General features: G+C 41.5%; 1 protein-coding gene across 1 annotated transcript in view; it reads left to right on the forward strand.

Annotated features, from left to right (window-relative positions):
* Window positions 1-19,759, forward strand: part of tgfbr2b (transforming growth factor beta receptor 2b) — a 44,320-nt gene that overhangs the window by 15,298 nt on the left and 9,263 nt on the right. The window contains exons 4-8 of the mRNA XM_031729497.2: window positions 11,415-11,731; window positions 11,808-12,056; window positions 12,150-12,263; window positions 16,488-16,625; window positions 18,762-18,903. Of these exons, the coding sequence (XP_031585357.1) occupies window positions 11,415-11,731; window positions 11,808-12,056; window positions 12,150-12,263; window positions 16,488-16,625; window positions 18,762-18,903 (960 nt within the window). The remainder of the gene's footprint in view (window positions 1-11,414; window positions 11,732-11,807; window positions 12,057-12,149; window positions 12,264-16,487; window positions 16,626-18,761; window positions 18,904-19,759) is intronic.

Raw genomic sequence — 19,759 nt, forward strand, 5'->3', positions numbered from 1 at the left:
TGATGCGAATGACAATAAAGCGCCTCAAATCCTTGAATCAAAACACTAAAAGGAGAGCAGATATCAGAGGACCTAACTTGAGACAAACCAGACACAAGTCCTAATATAGATAAATGGACATATCCCCTGATGTGTCCTGTATCATTGGCCACCCACTGTATCCAACAAACCAAACAGAAATGTAGCACTTTCGTTAAGAGTCAAGACTTCTTATTGTCATTATGCAACCATAACACTGTATTATTGTAGGGTTTTTACCTCTCAATATAAAGTGCCTTAAGGAAGCTATAAGTATAAATACAAAACACGGCATATTCAATTCAACTCAACTCAATTTTATTTATACAGCATCAAATCACAACAACAGTTGCCTCAAGGTGCTTTATATTGTAAGATAGACCCTACAATAATACAACAGAGAAAAACCGAACAATAATATGACCCTCTATGACCAAGCAGTGGGAAGGAAAAACTCCCTTTTAACAGGAAGAAACCTCCGGCAGAACCAGGCTCAGGGTAGGGCGGCCATCTGCTCCGACCGGTTGCGGTGAGAGAAGGAAAACAGGATAAAGACATGCTGTGGAAGAGAGACAGTGATTAATAACAAGTGTGATTTAGCAGAGAGGTCTATTAACACATACTGAGTGAGAAAGGTGACCCAAAAAGAAATACTCAATGCATCACCGAAATCTCCCAGCAGCCTACACCTATTGCAGCATAACTAAGGGAGGATTCAGGGTCACCTGATCCAGCCCAAAATATAGAATATAAATATAATATAAATATAAATATAACATGCTGACATGGCATCTATAAAAAAAAGTGTAGGAGTTTTATATATATATGTGAGGAGACCACGCAAACGACACACACAAAAGCCCTGGCTGGACGGTAGATTTGAATCCAGGATCTTCTTCCTGTAAAGCAGTAGTGCTAACCGCCACACCACCATCCTCTTTGATTTCTATGATTCAATAGCACTTGGGAAAAAAGACACATAGTAGGTAACTGTCCTCTTTGGTAAATCTTAAAGCGTTTTACAATTTTTTTATTCTTCGCATTGACATTTCTGTAATAATTTCAACCACTCATTTTTTTAAAAAAATAAATCAGCCACATTGCACCATTTTTAACTTTTAAGTGTGGCGTAGATGCCACAATTTTTCAAACAGATTTAAATGACAGTGTCTCCTCAGATTCAGTGTTACAGCAACAGCGGTTTTAGCTTGACTGATCACACTTTACCATCAAGTAAGTCTGGCTGTTTTCAACAAAGCCCAGAAAGAAAGTCTATTCAAACCCACTCAGTTTAATTGGTTATTAATAAGTGTATTTTAAAGGCTGGCTTCCAGAAAACAATAGCCTCACTGATTCTTTGCACAACCATTAAATTATGTCTGGTGCATTTTATTGACCTGTTGTAGCCTGGTAAAAAAAAACAAAAAACAAAAAAAAAACACACACACATCAGTTGTTTCAGGAATTGGCCCAAAGCTATTGCAAATCTTACCAAATCTCACTTTTGAATCCTCATTTTGACTCCCTGCGTTTTCCCAGTCACTGTGCCAAGAGCATAAAAAGTGGTCAGAGATGATCCCTTGCACCCTGAGAAGGCTGAACTTCTTTATCTGATACGACAGTTGCTTTTAATTAGGAGCTTGTAAAAATGATTCACACAGACTAACACCGCCTTCCAGTCAGTATCAGCTGCACATGTGTTTTGACGCTTGTGGATTCTTTTGAGTGAGAGGGGAGGATAGTAAATACTGTCTTGCCATAATAACGTGCTATTTTTTATGCTGTATTCACAGCTGTGTTCTTGTGAAGCTACAATCAATTGATTTTGTTACTTACGGTATATTTTTGCACAGATGTCGCCTGGTCTCTTCCAAGTAATCTCTTCCTTTATTCTGGCATCGCTCATGATAAACGCTATTTCCTCATGACATGGAGAGGGGATTTTTGGTGCCAGTGAGGTCTCTATTTTGATGACAAAGAATAACAATAGATAAAAGTGGGAAATGGAAAAAATAGTGATAATTACAATGGCTTCTTTATCCAGCTTGAAAAAAAAGGAAAGAGAAGACGACATATAAAATTGACCTTTTTTCCAAGATGTGCTTTTTTAAATCCTTCCTCCTTAACTATGGAATCTTGGCTTGTCATCAGCGGGTACATCAGTCATTCAGTTACACAGCAGAGTGCTTTATAGAGAAATGACTCAAGCAGGCCAACTCTTAGACGCATAAAAAGAAGGAAATGGGAAGGACAGTGTGAGACTAAAAGAATGGTAGCCAGAACAGACACTGAGATGGGAAGATGAGATGGAAACAGAGCAAGTTGGAGTAAGGGGATGTTGGAGCTAAAGAGATATAAACCATGTTTATGATGTAGTCTGAGCTTTGGAGCCTGCTGTTACCATAACAAGTAAATACTAAGTATGATACTCAGTTTTAGTTGGTGTTACCAGCCTGTCTGCGGCTGGTGAAGCATGGCCACAGACACACACACACATAATATGATACCAGCCTGGATAAAGCCAGGTTATTTTTATACATTTGGGAGGATTCAGACTCCAACAGCAGTTTAAGTCTCAAATCAAATATTCTGACATGAATATTTATGTATTAAATGAACATGTGACTCTAACCCCAAAGCTACAGTTACTTCTTTTTGGGGGGTTTTTTTTTTATTCTGTTGAGGAAGCAGATGTCCATATCAAAAGACAAATTATCACTATGCAATGGTTACCATGGTGATCAAGTTTACCAGAAGACGTAAAATGGGCATGAGTCATGTTTCCAGCCAGGTCAATATTCAATATATTAACATTTAGTAAGTACCTGATAACACAATGCAAGTGTATTGTAATATTGAGTATTTTTAATCAGATAAATACGGCATACAGCTGGAAATGTTATTCTCTTTTGGCCTTTATCTGCTTTCAACTATATTATAATGTGTTATAAATATTTGACTAATAGATATTCATTGTATCATTTCAGGATATTGAAGATATTTTCTTTTTCTATAAATAAGACAGAATAAAACTTTGTTAATAAGCATTTCATAAGGATTTGTAGCTAACGTCTTACCTTTTGAGTAAAACAACATTTTAATATACTCATTATTCACATAATAGCATCAACTGTTTCATAATAACAAAAAACTTTATGCTACAAAGCACTCCACCAAACAATAATGAATATAGGTTTTTGTATGATATAATGACATAACACAGATACTTAGGCTTAATGCTGACCCAGACAAACTCTGTTTAATCCTGCCTTAAGAGGTAGAGCAAAACAGCAATGCTGAGCGTTGTAAACCTAGTCCTGGAATTAAAAGATGCAAAAATGGTCAACAGCTAAGTGGGTGCCAGGTAACTACCACACCTAAAACAAGGTAGCTGCAGTCGGCTAATGTTAGATTTTAAAAAAGAACTTACTTCCTTATGTTTCTTTCGGTTGGAGGTGGAGTCTTTTGATGCTGAGAGCAGCTTGGTTTGCATTGCACGGTCAGATTTTGTCCATCCCTTACTTCTTTAAATGGGTAGTAGTGTAAGAATTTCCAAGTAAGAAATGTATTCCTTCCCGTGCACTGCTGGCTCTGTTGTGTTGGCTCCGGGTCCACTGTGTAGCTGATGCCACCAACATTAACAGGACGCGTACATTAGAGCCTCTTATTTCGTGTTTTGTTCTGGTTTCCGGCAATGCGTGGAATTACCAATATTAGAGAGGGGATAGCCTAACATATTAAAGAGGAAAAAGCCGCCATGTAATCCATTAATTTCAACGAAGCAACTGTACACTCAAAAAAATCTGTTGTTGGATGAACACAATTTAATCATGGCACCTTTTTCCACGTGATTTAACCAAGTACAATAACCCATTTTTGACCATGTCAAACCAACACATTTGGCATTTGGTGGTTTAATGTAATCAGATTACGTTGGATGAACGTAGTATACTTGCATTGACTTGAAGTGATTGATTTAAGTATGTAGAATGAAATTTGTTTTAATTCATTCTACACAAGTTAAAAACTTTAGGAAAACACAATGAAATCTTGTTGTCTGAACAACTACAGGGTGGGCCATTTATATGGATACACCGTAATAAAATGGGAATGGTTGGTGATATTAAAGTCCTGTTTGCGGCACATTAGTATATGTGAGGGGGCAAACTCCTCAAGATGGGTGGTGACCATGGTGGCCATTTAGAAGTCGGCCATCTTGGATGCAACTTTTGTTTTTTCAGTAGGAAGAGGGCCATGTGACACATCAAACTTATTGGTAATGTCACAAGAAAAACAATGGTGTGCTTGGTTTCAACGTAACTTTATTCTTTCATGAGTTATTTACAAGTTTCTCTTTGTTCACAGCCATTGACATGTCGAAGAGGTTAACACTTGAGGAGCGGATCGAAATTGTGTTGATATCTGGTGAACGCAGTAACCGGGTCATTGCAGCAGATTTCAATGCAAGACACCCTACGAGACCACCCATCTCCCATGCTACAGTTAGCAAACTGCTTGCTAAGTTTCGTGAAACTGGTTCAGTGTTGGATTTGCCAAAATGTGGACGCAAGAAAACTGTCACTAATGAACGTCTGTGAAGGTTCTCAGTCATCCAGGTCATCGTAGTCAAAGGAGTTTGTGAAGAAAAGCATCTGGACTTCTTTAAGTTGCTTGAAGACGTTTCACCTCTCATCCGAGAAGCTTCTTCAGTTCTAAGGTCAAATGGCCGAGAGTCCCAGATTTAAACCCAGTGGGAGTATCCCCAAAGAGGGACAAAGGACCCCTGGTGATCCTCTAATCACATGAGCCAAGGTGTGGCGGGTGTGGGACCTAATCAGCCAGGGTTTCGGGTGAGCTCATTGTGAAACCTGGCCCCACCTTGTTATGTGAATTCCTGAGGTCAGATGGCCCAGGATGTGAGTGGGCATTAAGGCGTCTGGGGAGGGAACTCAAAACTGGATTATAGATGGCAGACAGTTGGTGTCGTAAACCACCGCCTCTGTTCAAAGATGGTCGCTCACAGTGGACATAGATGGCCTCTTTCACTCCTCTTTCAAACCATCTGTCCTCTCTGTCCAAAATGTGAACATTGGCATCCTCGAAAGAGTGACCTTAATCCTTAAGATGCAGATGGACTGCTGAGTCTTGTCCTGTGGAGGTGGCTCTTCTATGTTGTGCCATGCGCTTGTGAAGTGGCTGTTTGGTCTCTCCAATGTAGAGGTCTGGGCATTCCTCGCTGCACTGTACAGCATACACCACGTTGTTAAGTCTGTGTTTTGGAGTTTTGTCTTTAGAACTGAAGAAGCTTCTCGGATGAGAGGTGAAACATCTTCAAGCAACTTAAAGAAGTCCAGACGCTTTTCTTCGCAAACTCCTTTGACTGTTACTAATGAAGAAACATCAGTGGCTGTCCTAGCTTCATTCAGCAAGAGCCCACAGCGTAACACTCGCCGCATGTCACTGGAGAGTAGCATTAGTCGAACATCCCTTCGGCAGATATTAGCTACTCACAAATGGCACCCTTACAAACTCCAGCTACTGCAGCATCTCAACGAGGATGACCCAGATCGGCGCACAGAATTTGCAGAATGGGCAAAACAAAAATTGGAACAGGACCCTCAGTTCACGCAGAAGATTTTGTTCAGTGATGAGGCAAACTTTTATGTGAATGGTGAAGTTAACAAACAAAACCACCGCTATTGGTCTGACACTAACCCACATTGGATGGATCCCTCCAAGACTGTTGGAACAACAAAAGTGATGGTTTGGTGTGGTATATGGGGTACAACGATAGTGGGTCCATTCTTCATCAATGGAAACCTCAAGGCCACTGGATGTTTGAAATTGCTACATGATGACGTGTTTCCCTCTTTATGCACTGAAGCTGGCACATTCCCTGAGTTTTTCCAGCAAGATGGTGCACCACCACATTATGGGTGCCTGGTCCGAGCATTCCTAGATGAAGAGTTTCCTGGAAAGTGGATTGGTCGTCGTGGGCCAGTTGAATGGCCCCCAAGGTCTCCCGATCTGACCCCCTTAGACTTTTATCTTTGGGGTCATCTGAAGGCAATTGTCTATGGTGTGAAGATACGAAACTACGGATACTGGATGCGTGTGCTGGCCTGTGCTGGCATTTCTCCTGCGGTGTTGCTATCAGTGTGTGAAGAGTGGGAGAAAAGGGTTGCATTGACAATCCAACACAGTGAACACATTTTATATGTGGTCAGAAACTTGTAAATAACTCATGAATAAATAAAGTTGTGTTGAAACCAAGCACACCATTGTTTTTCTTGTGACATTACCAATAAGTTTGATGTGTCACATGGCCCTCTTCCTATTGAAAAAACAAAAGTTGTATCCAAGATGGCCGACTAAATGGCCACCACCCATCTTGAGGAGTTTGCCCCCTCACATATACTAATGTGCCACAAACAGGACTTTAATATCACCAACCATTCCCATGTTATTACGGTGTATCCATATAAATGGCCCACCCTGTACTTTGATAATCAAGGCAATTACTGCTAGTCTTGCTTAATGAACCAATATGGGGGTTGATGATTTCATAGAGACAAACAAGCATTTGCACTTACATTCATGGGTAATTTAGAATCACCAATTAACCTAACTCCAATTACACACTGCAAACCAGCCAGATTGTGGATTTGAACCCAGGCCTTTCTTGCTATGAGGCAACAGTACTAACCATCACGCCACCAAGCTCTCAATGCATGCTTAGCAAAACTAGGAAAGCTATGATTACAAGGGTTGATGCAGAATTTTCTGCACGTTTTTGTCCTTGACAGTTAAACCACAGTAAATAGCGATAGCATACACGTGGTGTGGGTGTAGTTGTCTGCCTCTTAAAACTCCAGCGATTTTCCTGCAGTTTGACATCTAATGTCATCTTGTGAATGTCGTGAGTCCAGGCAACGAACCACTCTTACTAGATTGTATCATGTCATCTCAACAAGAACAAATTAAGTTGCTGAATTTCATGCAGATGCTACATGATTTAATTACGTTCACCATAGAAACATGAAATTATTTAGTTCAAATTACAAGTTTGAATCTTGTACATGTAACAACCATTTTTTGAGTGTATTCTGATTATCACCTATTTAATCGTTAACTGTAATTGAATACGGTTACTCATATTTTGTATTTTAAATACGTCACACCGGTACATGTATTCAGTTACTCCCCAACACTGGTGCTACAGTATCAATCATAAACCTGCTGGAGCACTCTCTTATCAGTTTCCAGCCAAAACTCCCTTGTCTAGACATCATAAAGCTATCACTTGTTAAACATTACATCATCCCTCACCTGTTAGCTGTTATAGGCTCCATACCTGTGTTATGTTTGGTTCGGCAAATGCCATAGAAACAGGCAAAGCTGGGAGCTTTCCTTCAGAGAGCGGTGAGGAGAATTTACACCACTGCACCACATTTACTTTTAAATCTGAACCTTCAGCTTTCCATGACATGACCAGATAATTACCAAAATCAGCGTCTGTGAATGGAAATGTTCAAGCAAATCAGGATGAATACTGATATTTAAAGTGTTTTGCTGCCGCAATAGACAATCTGGCACAGTGGAGGCCCTGTTGGAAGTGTGCTTCTGCTTACACTCTGTTTATAATGGCTGCCATCTATCCACCCATCACCTGTTTCAAACATGAAATCATGTCTGGCTCTGTCTTTTTCCAGTGAAAATGGTTCCTCTTTAAAATCCAGCTCGTAACTTCACTAAGTGTAGTAAGAAAGTAAGTAATTAGCAATTGGTCAAAGCATTAAAACTGTGATTCAGAGATGGCAGGGTTCAGTAATCCCAGAATTCACTTCCTGACACACGCATACCCACTGATGATGTGAGTAATTACAGGCCGGAGGCAGGGCTGCCTGCATTTGCCCAAATTATGTGTCAAACCTCTTTAAGCACCGCCTGAGAACACTTTGGCATCCTGATTGGAAAAGGCAACATGATTCTTATTGCCAGTTTGTCTTGGCACTGTGTGATTGGCTGTTTCTACCTGAAACACACACCCTTACACAGTTCAAAGATGGCTGCAAGACAACAAGGAAATAAACTTAAAACTCCAAAAACCTCTAAGCAGTCTTAAAACCCTTAAAGCATACACACATGTACAGACACTAGGAATTTGAGTAGAAATGCCATGTCTGACTGGCTGGCTGGCTTATTTTGCAACCCACTTTACTACTGGTCTTTTGAAGTTGTCTCAACTCTAAAAAAAAACACTGCATGAGCTCGTGTTGGATATTTTTGATTCACTGCATCTGTGGTTTTGCCCGAAGTGATCTTAAAAAGATTTAGTGCTGTATGCCCACATACACAAATACACACCTACACACTCACAACCACAAAAATGAACACAATACTCGTTCCTCTTTTACATTGCTGAAGAGAAAGCACATCAGACAGTTTAAATCGGACAGTTAATGACAATCTGTGATGTGGGCCCAGCAGTTCGCAAGCAACAAAGATCAGACCGAGCGTTGAAATGACAAATACAATCTTACATTTTTATCTAATGTAATGGTTTAGTTTTTGCTGGCCAACATCACAAATAATATGTGTGTTTATGCAGGTCTAAAGCTGACAAAATACAGAAGTGTAGGCTATCAGATCAGTGTCTGTCTAGTTAAACTGAAACCAAACACACAGAGAACCAGACATTCCAGCAGACAGCTGTAGCCAGTCCTAAGTCTGTCATCTGTCGCTAACAAAGTGAGCTTGTTAACACTAACTACAGGTTCACAGATGGCACGCTTGGTTTTTTGTAGCATTATCATTATTGTCTTTGTCTTCTTCGGCAAGTTCCCTCTTCAATGCTTGGGACAAAGACAAGTGTTTTATAGTTTTGCCTTTGTGCACCACCACAGTGGCTCTTAGGTCAAACTATCAATGTGTGATTGAAGGGCAGACTTGGCTTTAATTCAGTTAATTACAAAAGAATTACATAAACTCTTTAAGAATTACAGCAGGCTAGCATTTTTAGAGATTCAACAATCATAACATAAATTTAAAGAAACTTGGATGGAAAATGTTTGGAGCCTAAAGTCTAGAACCCATAGCAATCACTAAATGCTGTGCTTCTTTTCGTTAAAATGGCAAAGAAGACCCAGGACTGTTAAGCAGGTGTCCCAAAAGCCCAGCAACTAGTTGAATTCAATACATTTCTATTTACATGGCACAAAATCACAATGCCAGTCACTTCAGGGCACTTTATATTGTAAGGTAAATATCCTACAGTAATACAGATAAAACCCCAAGAATCAGACAACTTGGCGACAGTGGGACGGAAAAACATAGGGGGGCAGCCATCTGCCGTAACTGTTTAAACAAGACGAGATGTTATAAAGTGGTCAACATAGGCAATTCCTAGTTATTTTGAGACATTACTAAAAAATGGTTAATTTTCTCATTTTGAACATTTGATATGTGAATCAATGATTTCAAATAATTGCATTCTCTTTTTATTTACATGTATACAGCATCCCAACTTTTTTGGAATTAGGATTGTAATAAATAATAGGTGTAGCTAGGTAGCTTGCTAAAAAAGCCAGTGCATTTAACTGTATTTAAATGGACAACAGTTCTCTGTTTTCCAGATGTGGAACCATTCTTATTCATGGCCAGTAGGGGTAGTCAGTCAGTGTCTGGTTTAACAGAAGTTTCAGCTCCCTTGTTCTATGACCTCAGTACATACTTTCCTGATAAGTTTATTACCCAGTTTCAAGTATTCCTGAACACAACAGCATGTTCAGTGTGTAAATGATGGTCCCCAGTAGAGCCTAAAAGGGCAATAAAGTTTTTGCTTGGATGGACATGCAGTCTCTTAGAAATCTTGGTTGTTGGACAAAACACTGAGCAGACTTCACAACAGTCTATGATATACAGAAGAATTCACAGAATATCAAATTTTTAAATAAAGTAAAGTAACCAGTGCAAAACAATCTGATGAAAGTTTTTTATTTTCACTAGAACAACAGCTTTGTAGCTTGACATATTGTTCCAAGGTTTTATTTTTGCTCTATATGATGATGTTTGCTTTATATACTTTGAGCCTCCGTAGCGCTCACTAATACATGTACAGTAAATGGAAAATCTTACTGCAAAGTAGATGCAGGGTGGAGCATTTTCTTCAATGGTCAGTCCTTGGCCTGACCTCCTTCAGCTCGCCAATGTGGCAGCTTCGCTCAGGAGGGTAATGTTCCCTTGGGACTATGAGTGAGACACTCTTTGAAAAGGTGCCCAGCTAGAGCAGATCAGTCCAGGCCAGGCCAACCCAAGACAGACAAGCTTTTGACTGTTCTCTCACTGCTGCTGGAGCTCCAAGGCTTGGCTGCCATTCTGTCCCAGCTGGCAGTCAGAGTCAGTGGATGGAGTTAATGCTATAGCTCACAAAGCTATAAAGCCTGCTCAAACTGTGAACCTTCTGACTGCACAGTTAGATCCCTGAAGAGGTCAGAAACCGAAAGGTTCAAACTTGCACTTATTGTTATGATGGACAGTAAAAGATTGAAAGTTGTCTGTGGAGTGGGGAACACAATGACGTTTTTATAGCGCAGGGTTTAAGAATGATTTCCCTGTGGTGGCCTCAGTGTGTTGGACTGTTACTCTAAAGGCAGTGGGAGAAAACTGACGTGTGCTGCTGTTGCATCCGTCGCACAGAGCACAGAAAATAGCCTGCGTGTCCTTTTCAGTAAAGGTCGACTGCAGCTTCACTTTAAAGAAAGATCTACTAATTAGTAATAAGTGCCAAAAAAGTTGTGTGAAACTAACACAAAAAAGTACGAGCTGTTCAAATGCAAATGTTACTTTCCAGAATCCACTGATCAGTATAGGTCGTTAATGCATCTCACCAAATCAACAATATGAACTAGCATCACATCTGTGTCATAAAACAGTCTAGTGAAAAACTGACTTGGCATTAATAGCTTCACGACAGTCCCGAGAAGACTATTACGCTCTGTCTCACGTTGGCGGTTTCAAAAATATCTACATCTTCCCACCTTAGCTTCAGATAGCTAAGGAAAACTCTGAGCAAACCTGAAGGCGTTTTGTGCAGCAGGGAGAATTTTTTTTTTTGTTTTAATAGCTTGAGAGCAAATGATCATGAGTCATTTTTTAACAATATTCTTAACGTATCCTCATAGCTGACTTTCATGATTCAGTTCAAAGTCCACCCACAAGCAGTTTAGCTCTTACATGGGGAATTTTTGCGTTCTGCTACTATCTCGATACATTTCCATTTCTGATGTCACACAACCTTATATTATCGTTGTGCATCTTCTTTCTCAGTTGGGACTCATGAGCTTACGCATCTCATGCTCACACTTTTTTTCATGTTTTTCATCTTCTCTCCCCAGCTGTGGATCCAACTCCAGATCCACTGGAGTCCAACGACTCTTTGATGTCTGTAGTTCTGGTGAGCATGCTGCCCCTGCTGGTGATGGTGATCGCGTTTTTTGGAATGTTCTACTGGTGCAGAATCCATCGGCAGAGGCGTCCCAACCGCCAATGGGAGAGCAGCTTTAACTTTAAGCGCAAGCCGATAGCCGGTGGGCTGGACTGCAGTGACGCCTGCGCCATCATGACAGATGATGATAAGTCAGACAGCAGCTCAACTCATGCCAACAGCCTGAACCACAACACAGAGCCGCTGCCTATAGAGCTGGATCTGCTGGTATGCAAACATATTTGATACATTTGTGGAGCTGTGCTGCTTCAAACTCTAATCTTAACTTTTGCTTGTGTCCCAGGTGGGAAAGGGTCGCTTTGCTCAGGTATACAAGGCTAAATTGAAGCAGACTACGTGGAATCAGTTTGAAACAGTAGCTGTAAAGATCTTCCCCTATGAAGAGTATGCATCCTGGAAGAACGAGAAGGACATTTTCTCCAACACAGACCTCAGACATGAGAATATCCTCCACTTCCTGACAGCTGAGGAGCGGAAGGTGGAGAAACAGTACTGGCTTATCACGGCCTTCCACCCCAGAGGAAACCTACAGGTGAGCACAAAACTGTCCGGAATATGAAAGCAGGATTACTTTAGTTTGTAACTTCTCAAAATGCTAACACACGGTCGCATCTCTGTCTTCTAGGAGTACCTGACGCATCACGTGATCAGCTGGCAGGAGCTGCAGGTGTTGAGCAGCTCTCTGGCACGAGGTGTCGCACATCTCCACAGTGATCGCCTCCCCTGTGGACGCCCTAAGGTTAGAGATCACAAAAAAGTCATATTCTGCAGTAGGACCACAATCCATCCATGTGAATGCCACTAGCCACGTTAGAGGCATTCAGATGACACTAATTCGAGCCTTGTTCCAATAAAAAAAACTTCATCCATTCTTCACCTGTTAAGAATGCTGCTGTCCATCAAGTTTTTAGCAGATATTAACTATGCAGTGTAGAAAGTACAGATCATACACTGTACAAAAAAAACCTAAACAAACTCATAATCTCCAACAAGTAAGAACTCCCTTTAAACAAACAGAAAAAACACAAAGTACATGAGGGAGCAAATAACAGTGAATAACATGCAGGGGGTGAGGTGAAGGGAGGTCCCCACAGCAGCCTAGGCCTGTACCACTCTTAGAATTAAGTAAAAATGTTAAGTGTAAAGCCAAGAGGGACTTTCTCAGCATCAAATCACAGCTAGATTAAGGTTTTCTAAAAGACACAGGACACTCTGACACACTCTGTGGAAACTGGATCAGTTACATAAACACCATCACAAAATCAACACAGTAATATTTGTCCAAAGAGAGATAGAAAAGCAGCTTCAGTAATGCTTAACATCTGGTGACAATTCAATTCGATTTTATTTATATAGCGCCAAATCACAACAGAAGTCACCTCAAGGCGCTTCATAGATACAGAGAAAATCCCAACAATCATATGACCCCCTATGAGCAAGCACTTTGGCGACAGTGGGAAGGAAAAACTCCCTTTTAACAGGAAGAAACCTCCGGCAGAACCAGGCTCAGGGAGGGGCGGCCATCTGCTGCGACCTGTTGGGGAGAGAGAAGGAAAACAGGATAAAGACATGCTGTGGAAGAGAGACAGAGATTAATAACAAATATGATTCGATGCAGAGGGTCTATTAACATACTGAGTGAGAAAGGTGACTGGAAAGGAAAAACTCAATGCATCATGGGAATCCCCGAGCTATTGCAGCATAACTAAGGGAGGATTCAGGGTCACCTGGTCCAGCCCTAACTATATGCTTTAGCAAAAGGAAAGTTTTAAGCCTAATCTTGAAAGTAGCGATAGTGTCTGTCTCCCGAATCCAAACTGGAAGCTGGTTCCACAGAAGAGGGGCCTGAAAACTGAAGGCTCTCCCTCCCATTCACCTTTTAAATACTCTAGGAACAACAAGTAACCCTGCAGTGCGAGAGCGAAGTGCTCTAATAGGGTGATATGGTACTACAAGGTCATTAAGATAAGATGAGGCCTGATTATTTAAGACCTTGTATGTGAGGAGCAGACTAAGGAGCTTGGAAAGAAAAGCGTCTGGACTTCTTGAGTTGCTTGAAGACGTTTCACCTCTCATCCGAGAAGCTTCTTCAGTTCTAAGGATCAGTGGTGGAGAGTCCCAGATTTAAACCTAGTGGGAGTTTCCCCCCCAAAGGGGGACAAAGGACCCCCTGGTGATCCTCTAATCACATGAGCCAAAGTGTGAAAGCGGGTGTGGGTCCTAATCAGCCAGAGTTTCGGGTGAGCTCATTGTGAAACCTGGCCCCACCCTATCATGTGATTTCCTGAGGTCAGATGGCCCAGGATGTGAGTGGGCGTTAACGTGTCTGGGAAGGGATCTCAAAACTGGATTATAGATGGCAGACAGTTGGTGTCGTAAACCACCGCCTCTGTTCAAAGATGGTCGCTCACAGTGGACGTAAATGGCTTCTTTCACTCCTCTTTCAAACCATCTGTCCTCTCTGTCCAAAATGTGAACGTTGGCATCCTTGAAAGAGTGACCTTTATCCTTTAGATGCAGATGAACAGCTGAGTCTTGTCCCGTGGAGGTGGCTCTTCTATGTTGTGCCATGCGCTTGTGAAGTGGCTGTTTGGTTTCTCCGATGTAGAGGTCTGGGCATTCCCAGAAAGAGTTCTGGGACTCTCGGCCATTTGACCTTAGAACTGAAGAAGCTTCTCGGATGAGAGGTGAAACGTCTTCAAGCAACTCAAAGAAGTCCAGACGCTTTTCTTTGCAAATTCCTTTGACTTGATGTTTTTATCCACAGCGTTAATGTGCGCAGTGAAGGATTCCACTTCTTGTCTTTTGATTTTGACCCAGGTGTCGTCTACATATCTGTACCAGTGGCTGGGTACTCTCCCTTTAAAAGAGCCAAGAGCCTTTCTTTCCACTTCCTCCATGTAAAGGTTGGCTACAATAGGTGACACGGGGGAGCCCATGGCGCAGCCATGTTTTTGTCTGTAGAAACCCTCGTTGTATTTGAAATATGTAGTGGTAAGGCAGAGGTCTAACAGTGTGCAAATCTGATCGGGTGTGAAGTTGGTCCTGTCTTCCAAGGAGCTGTCTTCTTGTAGTCGTTTTGTGACAGTCTCCACTGCCTCCATAGTGGGTATGCAAGTGAAGAGTGAGACTACATCAAAGGACACCATGGTTTCATCTGGGTCCAGGGTAAGTTTCTGGACCTTGTCTGTGAAGTCGTTGGAGTTCTTGATGTGATGTGGGGTGTTCCCCACAAGAGGTCCTAGGACGGTTGCAAGGTGTTTAGAGATGTTGTAAGTGGCTGAGTTTATGGTACTGACAATGGGTCTGAGTGGGACACCTTCCTTGTGGATCTTAGGAAGTCCATAAATGCAGGGTATGGCATCCCCTGGGTAAAGGCGGTGATATGTGAGGCGGTCAATGACTTTGTCCCTTTCAAGGTCTTGAAGGCAAGCTATAACTTTCTTTTTGTAGCTGCTTGTGGGGTCTCGCTTTAAGGCTTCATAGGTATTGTTGTCACTGAGGAGAGTAGTGATCTTTGTGTGGTAATCCGTTGTGTTTAGGACCACGGTGCACCTTCCCTTATCTGCTGGATTTTGAATTCAATTCTGGATTTAACAGGAAGCCAATGAAGGGAAGCCAAAACAGGAGAAATATGCTCTCTCTTTCTAGTCCCTGTCAGTATTCTTGCTGCAGTATTTTGGATTAGCTGAAGGCTTTTCAGCGAGTTTTTAGGACATCCTGATAATAATGAATTACAGTAGTCCAGCCTGGAAGTAATAAATGCATGAACTAGTTTTTCAGCATCACTCTGAAACAGGATATTTCTAACTTTAGAGATGTTGCGCAAATGGAAGAAAGCAGTCTTACAGGATATATCCTGGTCAAAAATGACTCCAAGGTTCCTCACAGTGTTACTGGAGGCCAAGGTAATGCCATCCAGAGTAAGAATCTGGTTAGATACCATATTTCTAAGATTTTCAGGGTCGAGTACAATAACCTCAGTTTTATCTGAATTAAGAAGCAGAAAGGCGCCCAGGATGCCTCCTGGGCGCCTCCTGGGTGAGGTGTTCCGGGCATGTCCCACCGGGAGGAGGCCCCGGGGCAGACCCAGGACACGCTGGAGAGATTATATCTCTCGGCTGGCCTGGGAACGCAGGTGTTCCCCGGATAAGCTGGAGGAGGTGGCTGGGGAGAGGGAGGTCTGGGCTTCTCTGCTTAGGCTGCTGCCCCCGCGACCCGGCCTCGGATAAAGCGGATGAAGATGGATGGATGGAAGAAGCAGAAAGTTAGCGGCCATCCAGGTCTTTATGTCTTTAAGACATTCCTGCAGTTTAACTAATTGGTGTGTGTTACCTGGCTTCATGGATAGATAGAGCTGCGTGTCATCTGCATAGTAGTGAAAATTTATGCTATGTCTTCTAATGATGCTGCCTAGGGGAAGCATGTATAATGTAAACAGAATTGGTCCTAGCACCGAACCCTGTGGAACACCATAATTTACGTTAGTGTGCAAAGAGGACTCTCCATTTACATGTACAAATTGGAGTCTATTAGATAGATATGATACAAACCACTGCAGTACAGTACCTGTAATACCTACAGCATGTTCTAATCGCTCTAATAGGATATTATGGTCAACAGTATTGAACGCAGCACTGAGGTCTAGCAGGACAAGCACAGAGATGAGTCCACTGTCAGAGGCCATAAGAAGATCATTTGTAATCTTCACTAAAGCTGTTTCTGTGCTGTGATGAGCTCTGAAACCTGACTGAAACTCTTCAAATAAGCCATTCCTCTGCAGATGATCTGTTAGCTGTTTGACAACCACTCTTTCACTCTTTCACTCGAGGAAAAGTCAACGGATCAACATTCCTGTAACTCAGGCTACATACGTTGTGTAATCTCTTTACCATTTTGATCTCTGCTTTCATGCTTATTATTTTTAATCATTTGGACAATCAAGTATCTGTTGTTCTCCTAGGTGCCGATAGTCCATCGAGACCTAAAGAGCTCCAACATCTTGGTGAAGAACGACGGGACGTGCTGTGTTTGTGACTTTGGCCTGGGACTCTGTCTGGACAGCAGCCTGTCAGTGGATGACCTTGCCAACAGTGGACAGGTTAGATATCATTATGGGTTCCTCTTTTTAACAAATGGTCCTTAAACACAACCACAAACAGATATCAAAAGCATAACCTGCAAATACCTGCGGTAATAGATTTGCAGCTGTCATATCTCACCATGTCTAATGAGATATGGCTGATATGATGAGGTATAAGCGGGTTGTGTTTGTTTTGCCTTCCTCTTCCTTCTCCTGAGAGTGTGTTTGATTGTCTTTGTTGCTGACAAAAGAAAACTGACAGACTGATCGGTAATCAAGTGATGAAGGAAGAGGCTTTGTTGTGACATGCGAACTCCTCAAGGCAACTCTCTCCTAGTTCAGTCTGTCAGCAAGGCAGTGGTCATGCTTCATGTTTTATGAATAAGAAATTTAAAAGTTACAAGAGCACTGACAACCTTTCTATCTGAAAAGAAATATTTAAGTGCAGTGACTGGAACCACAACAAAATCCAGGCTGTTCAATCTTTTCTTCCTCTTTGTTTTTTTCTTTTTTTTTAACCTCAGCTCATGCGTAGGCCAAAGTATGATTGTTCAATGTCACTACTGGTTCCACTCACAATTAGAAGTTGGAAATTCCCAGCTAGTAGGTTGTAATTATAACTTCCGTGACTGTGTGTGTGTGCGTCTCTGTCAGATATCATCCTGAGCTTAGGTTTCGGTGTAAATTCTTTTCAATCATGTGTGTGCGTGTGGTCGAACTTTTCTTTGCATAAAAATGCAACACATGCAACCACTTGCAAAACCAGGCATTATGTCAGCAGTATTTTTGCATATACAGGACATGGGAAATTGAATGTTATGTAATTCTCAGATCTTTTATGGTTATTAAAGCAGTAGTGAAAAGACAGATTTGGAAAATGCTTATGGTAGGCAATAATAAAAGGTATATATCTATGGAAATACAAATGATACTAATTCATGCAAATGCACTACAAAGCTGTTGAACTGCAAAGAGTACCTGTGAAGGAAAGGACACAAGTCTTGCATTAGCATTCCAAGCATGAATTTGCAAATGCAGTCAGCTAGCTTGTTTGACCTGTTTGCACATCTAACAATAAAACTCAAAACCATTTGGATTACTGGTTGGGTTACTGTGGAACAGGACAAGCCACCATTTACTGGTGGGCAAGTAGATGGAATGCAAAACAGTTATACTAATTGACTTTGATTGATGCAAAAAAGTCACTTTTTAAAAGGCACAAAGCTATTCCACTTTCACTTTCAGCTTATACATTTCCATTACAGCCTGTGATATCCCCAAACTTCACTTTACAAAATCAAAAGAGATTAGCCGATTGAAACAAATTCTTTTTAATTCACCCACATTTTTGAGCAATTTGGTTAGATAATATGATTATTAAAATTAACAGAGGTAAATAGTACAATAGTTTTTTTTTTTCACTTTTGCTGAAAACAACCCTTTTTTGAGACTTGAAATAAGACTTAATTAATTCAACATTGGATTTGAATCTTGTTTGGTTTTAACTTGAACAGATTTTTCTGACAGGAATTTGTGTTTTTGACTTTGACTTTGATCTTTATTTTGGACGTGACCTTGACATTGAGTTTTGTCTTCAACTGAGACTTGACTTGAGAGTAGCTGTTGTTCTGGTCTTGCTTTTAGAAATGTAATATCTGCTTTTAGTTAAAACTTAAGTTTGACAACTTGTTGATCTTGACTTGGAGGTTGACTTGGGTATTAAATGTTGGACTCTGCAGACTTGCAAAAGATATATATTGTTCCACATCTGGCTGTGAAAAAATGCATCTGGAGTATACAGAAACACTGCAGTATAACAGCAAAATTGAAAGTTGTCTGGAGCAAACATTGCAGTAGCTACTTTATTTAATTTAGCAGCATACATCAAACAGTTGAATGGTTAGAAAAGGAAACGACCACCGCAGACTACAATCTCTCTGCTTTATAATGTCAAATGTCATTTCTTTATTATCTGTTTCTGAATGAAGCGAGGAGTGAGTCAGGTCTTCTGCCACTGAGCCAGTGCTTTGATTTATTGCACCAGCACCATTAATAAGGCTTTGAGAGAGAGTGTAGTGATAAGGTGATAATCTGTTTAATGCTTGGGTGTGCCTGTGTGTGTGTTAACCCCTGTTTGCTGCCTCTGTTCGGCAGGTGGGCACTGCGCGCTATATGGCACCAGAGGTGCTGGAGGCCCGACTAAATCTGGAGAACATCGAGTCTTTCAAGCAGACTGACATTTACTCCATGGCTCTGGTCCTGTGGGAGATGACGTCAAGGTGTGAAGCTATTGGAGGTCAGTGCACACAGTGCACACTACACACACATGTAAACACACAAACGTGTTCAGTAATTATCCGGTTCAAGCTGTGGGAAGTATGATGTAATGTAACACATAAGCGCACACTCACTCTCAGAATAAAACAAATCTGCTCAGGTGAAGTGTCTCAGCCACTGAGATGACTCTACAGTGACAGCATGCTCTGTGAGTTTTGGCCTGTCAGATCAAGCTCAGCAGGAGAAGCAGTTGGGCAGAATGATGTTAACATGTCACATAATGAAGGTGTGTGTGAGGTCTAACTAAGCTTGTGCCGTGTGTAATGCAATGTGATAAAAATGGCTGCTTATCTTCTACCTCCCTTTCCTTCTAGTCATCTCCCTTCAGTCATGAAACACCTGGAAGTATTTTGCTATTTCCTATACGTCAAAATTACTAAAAGAAAAAGTCACTTTAACCAGCTGGCTTCATACAATATGTTTGAAGGCAAATGTGTGTAAAGCTGCTCGAAACTGCTACTGTGTGTGTGTGTGTGTGTGTGTGTGTGTGTGTGTGTGTGTGTGTGTGTGTGTGTGTGTGTGTGTGTGTGTGTGTGTGTGTGTGTGTGTGTGTGTGTGCGTAAGACCTACATAGTGTAGACAGTAGTTACAGAACAACTGTTTCCTGTTATGTTTTTGTTTGTGATGGGGGTAGCAGGGAGGCTGATGGTCTCATCTGTTGCACTGCACCTCAACCTTCAGCTTCAGGAGCAGGAATTTCAGGAATGTCTGATGTGTGAGGGAGACAATCTGAACTGTGCTGTTGCCCTTCTTTGGGCAGGAAATCAGGGGGAGAGAGCTGGAGTGGTTACTGTACCTGCTTCAGCTGTGTGTGC

This window comes from Oreochromis aureus, linkage group 11 (genome assembly GCF_013358895.1).
Source record: "Oreochromis aureus strain Israel breed Guangdong linkage group 11, ZZ_aureus, whole genome shotgun sequence".
Lineage (NCBI taxonomy): Eukaryota > Metazoa > Chordata > Actinopteri > Cichliformes > Cichlidae > Oreochromis > Oreochromis aureus.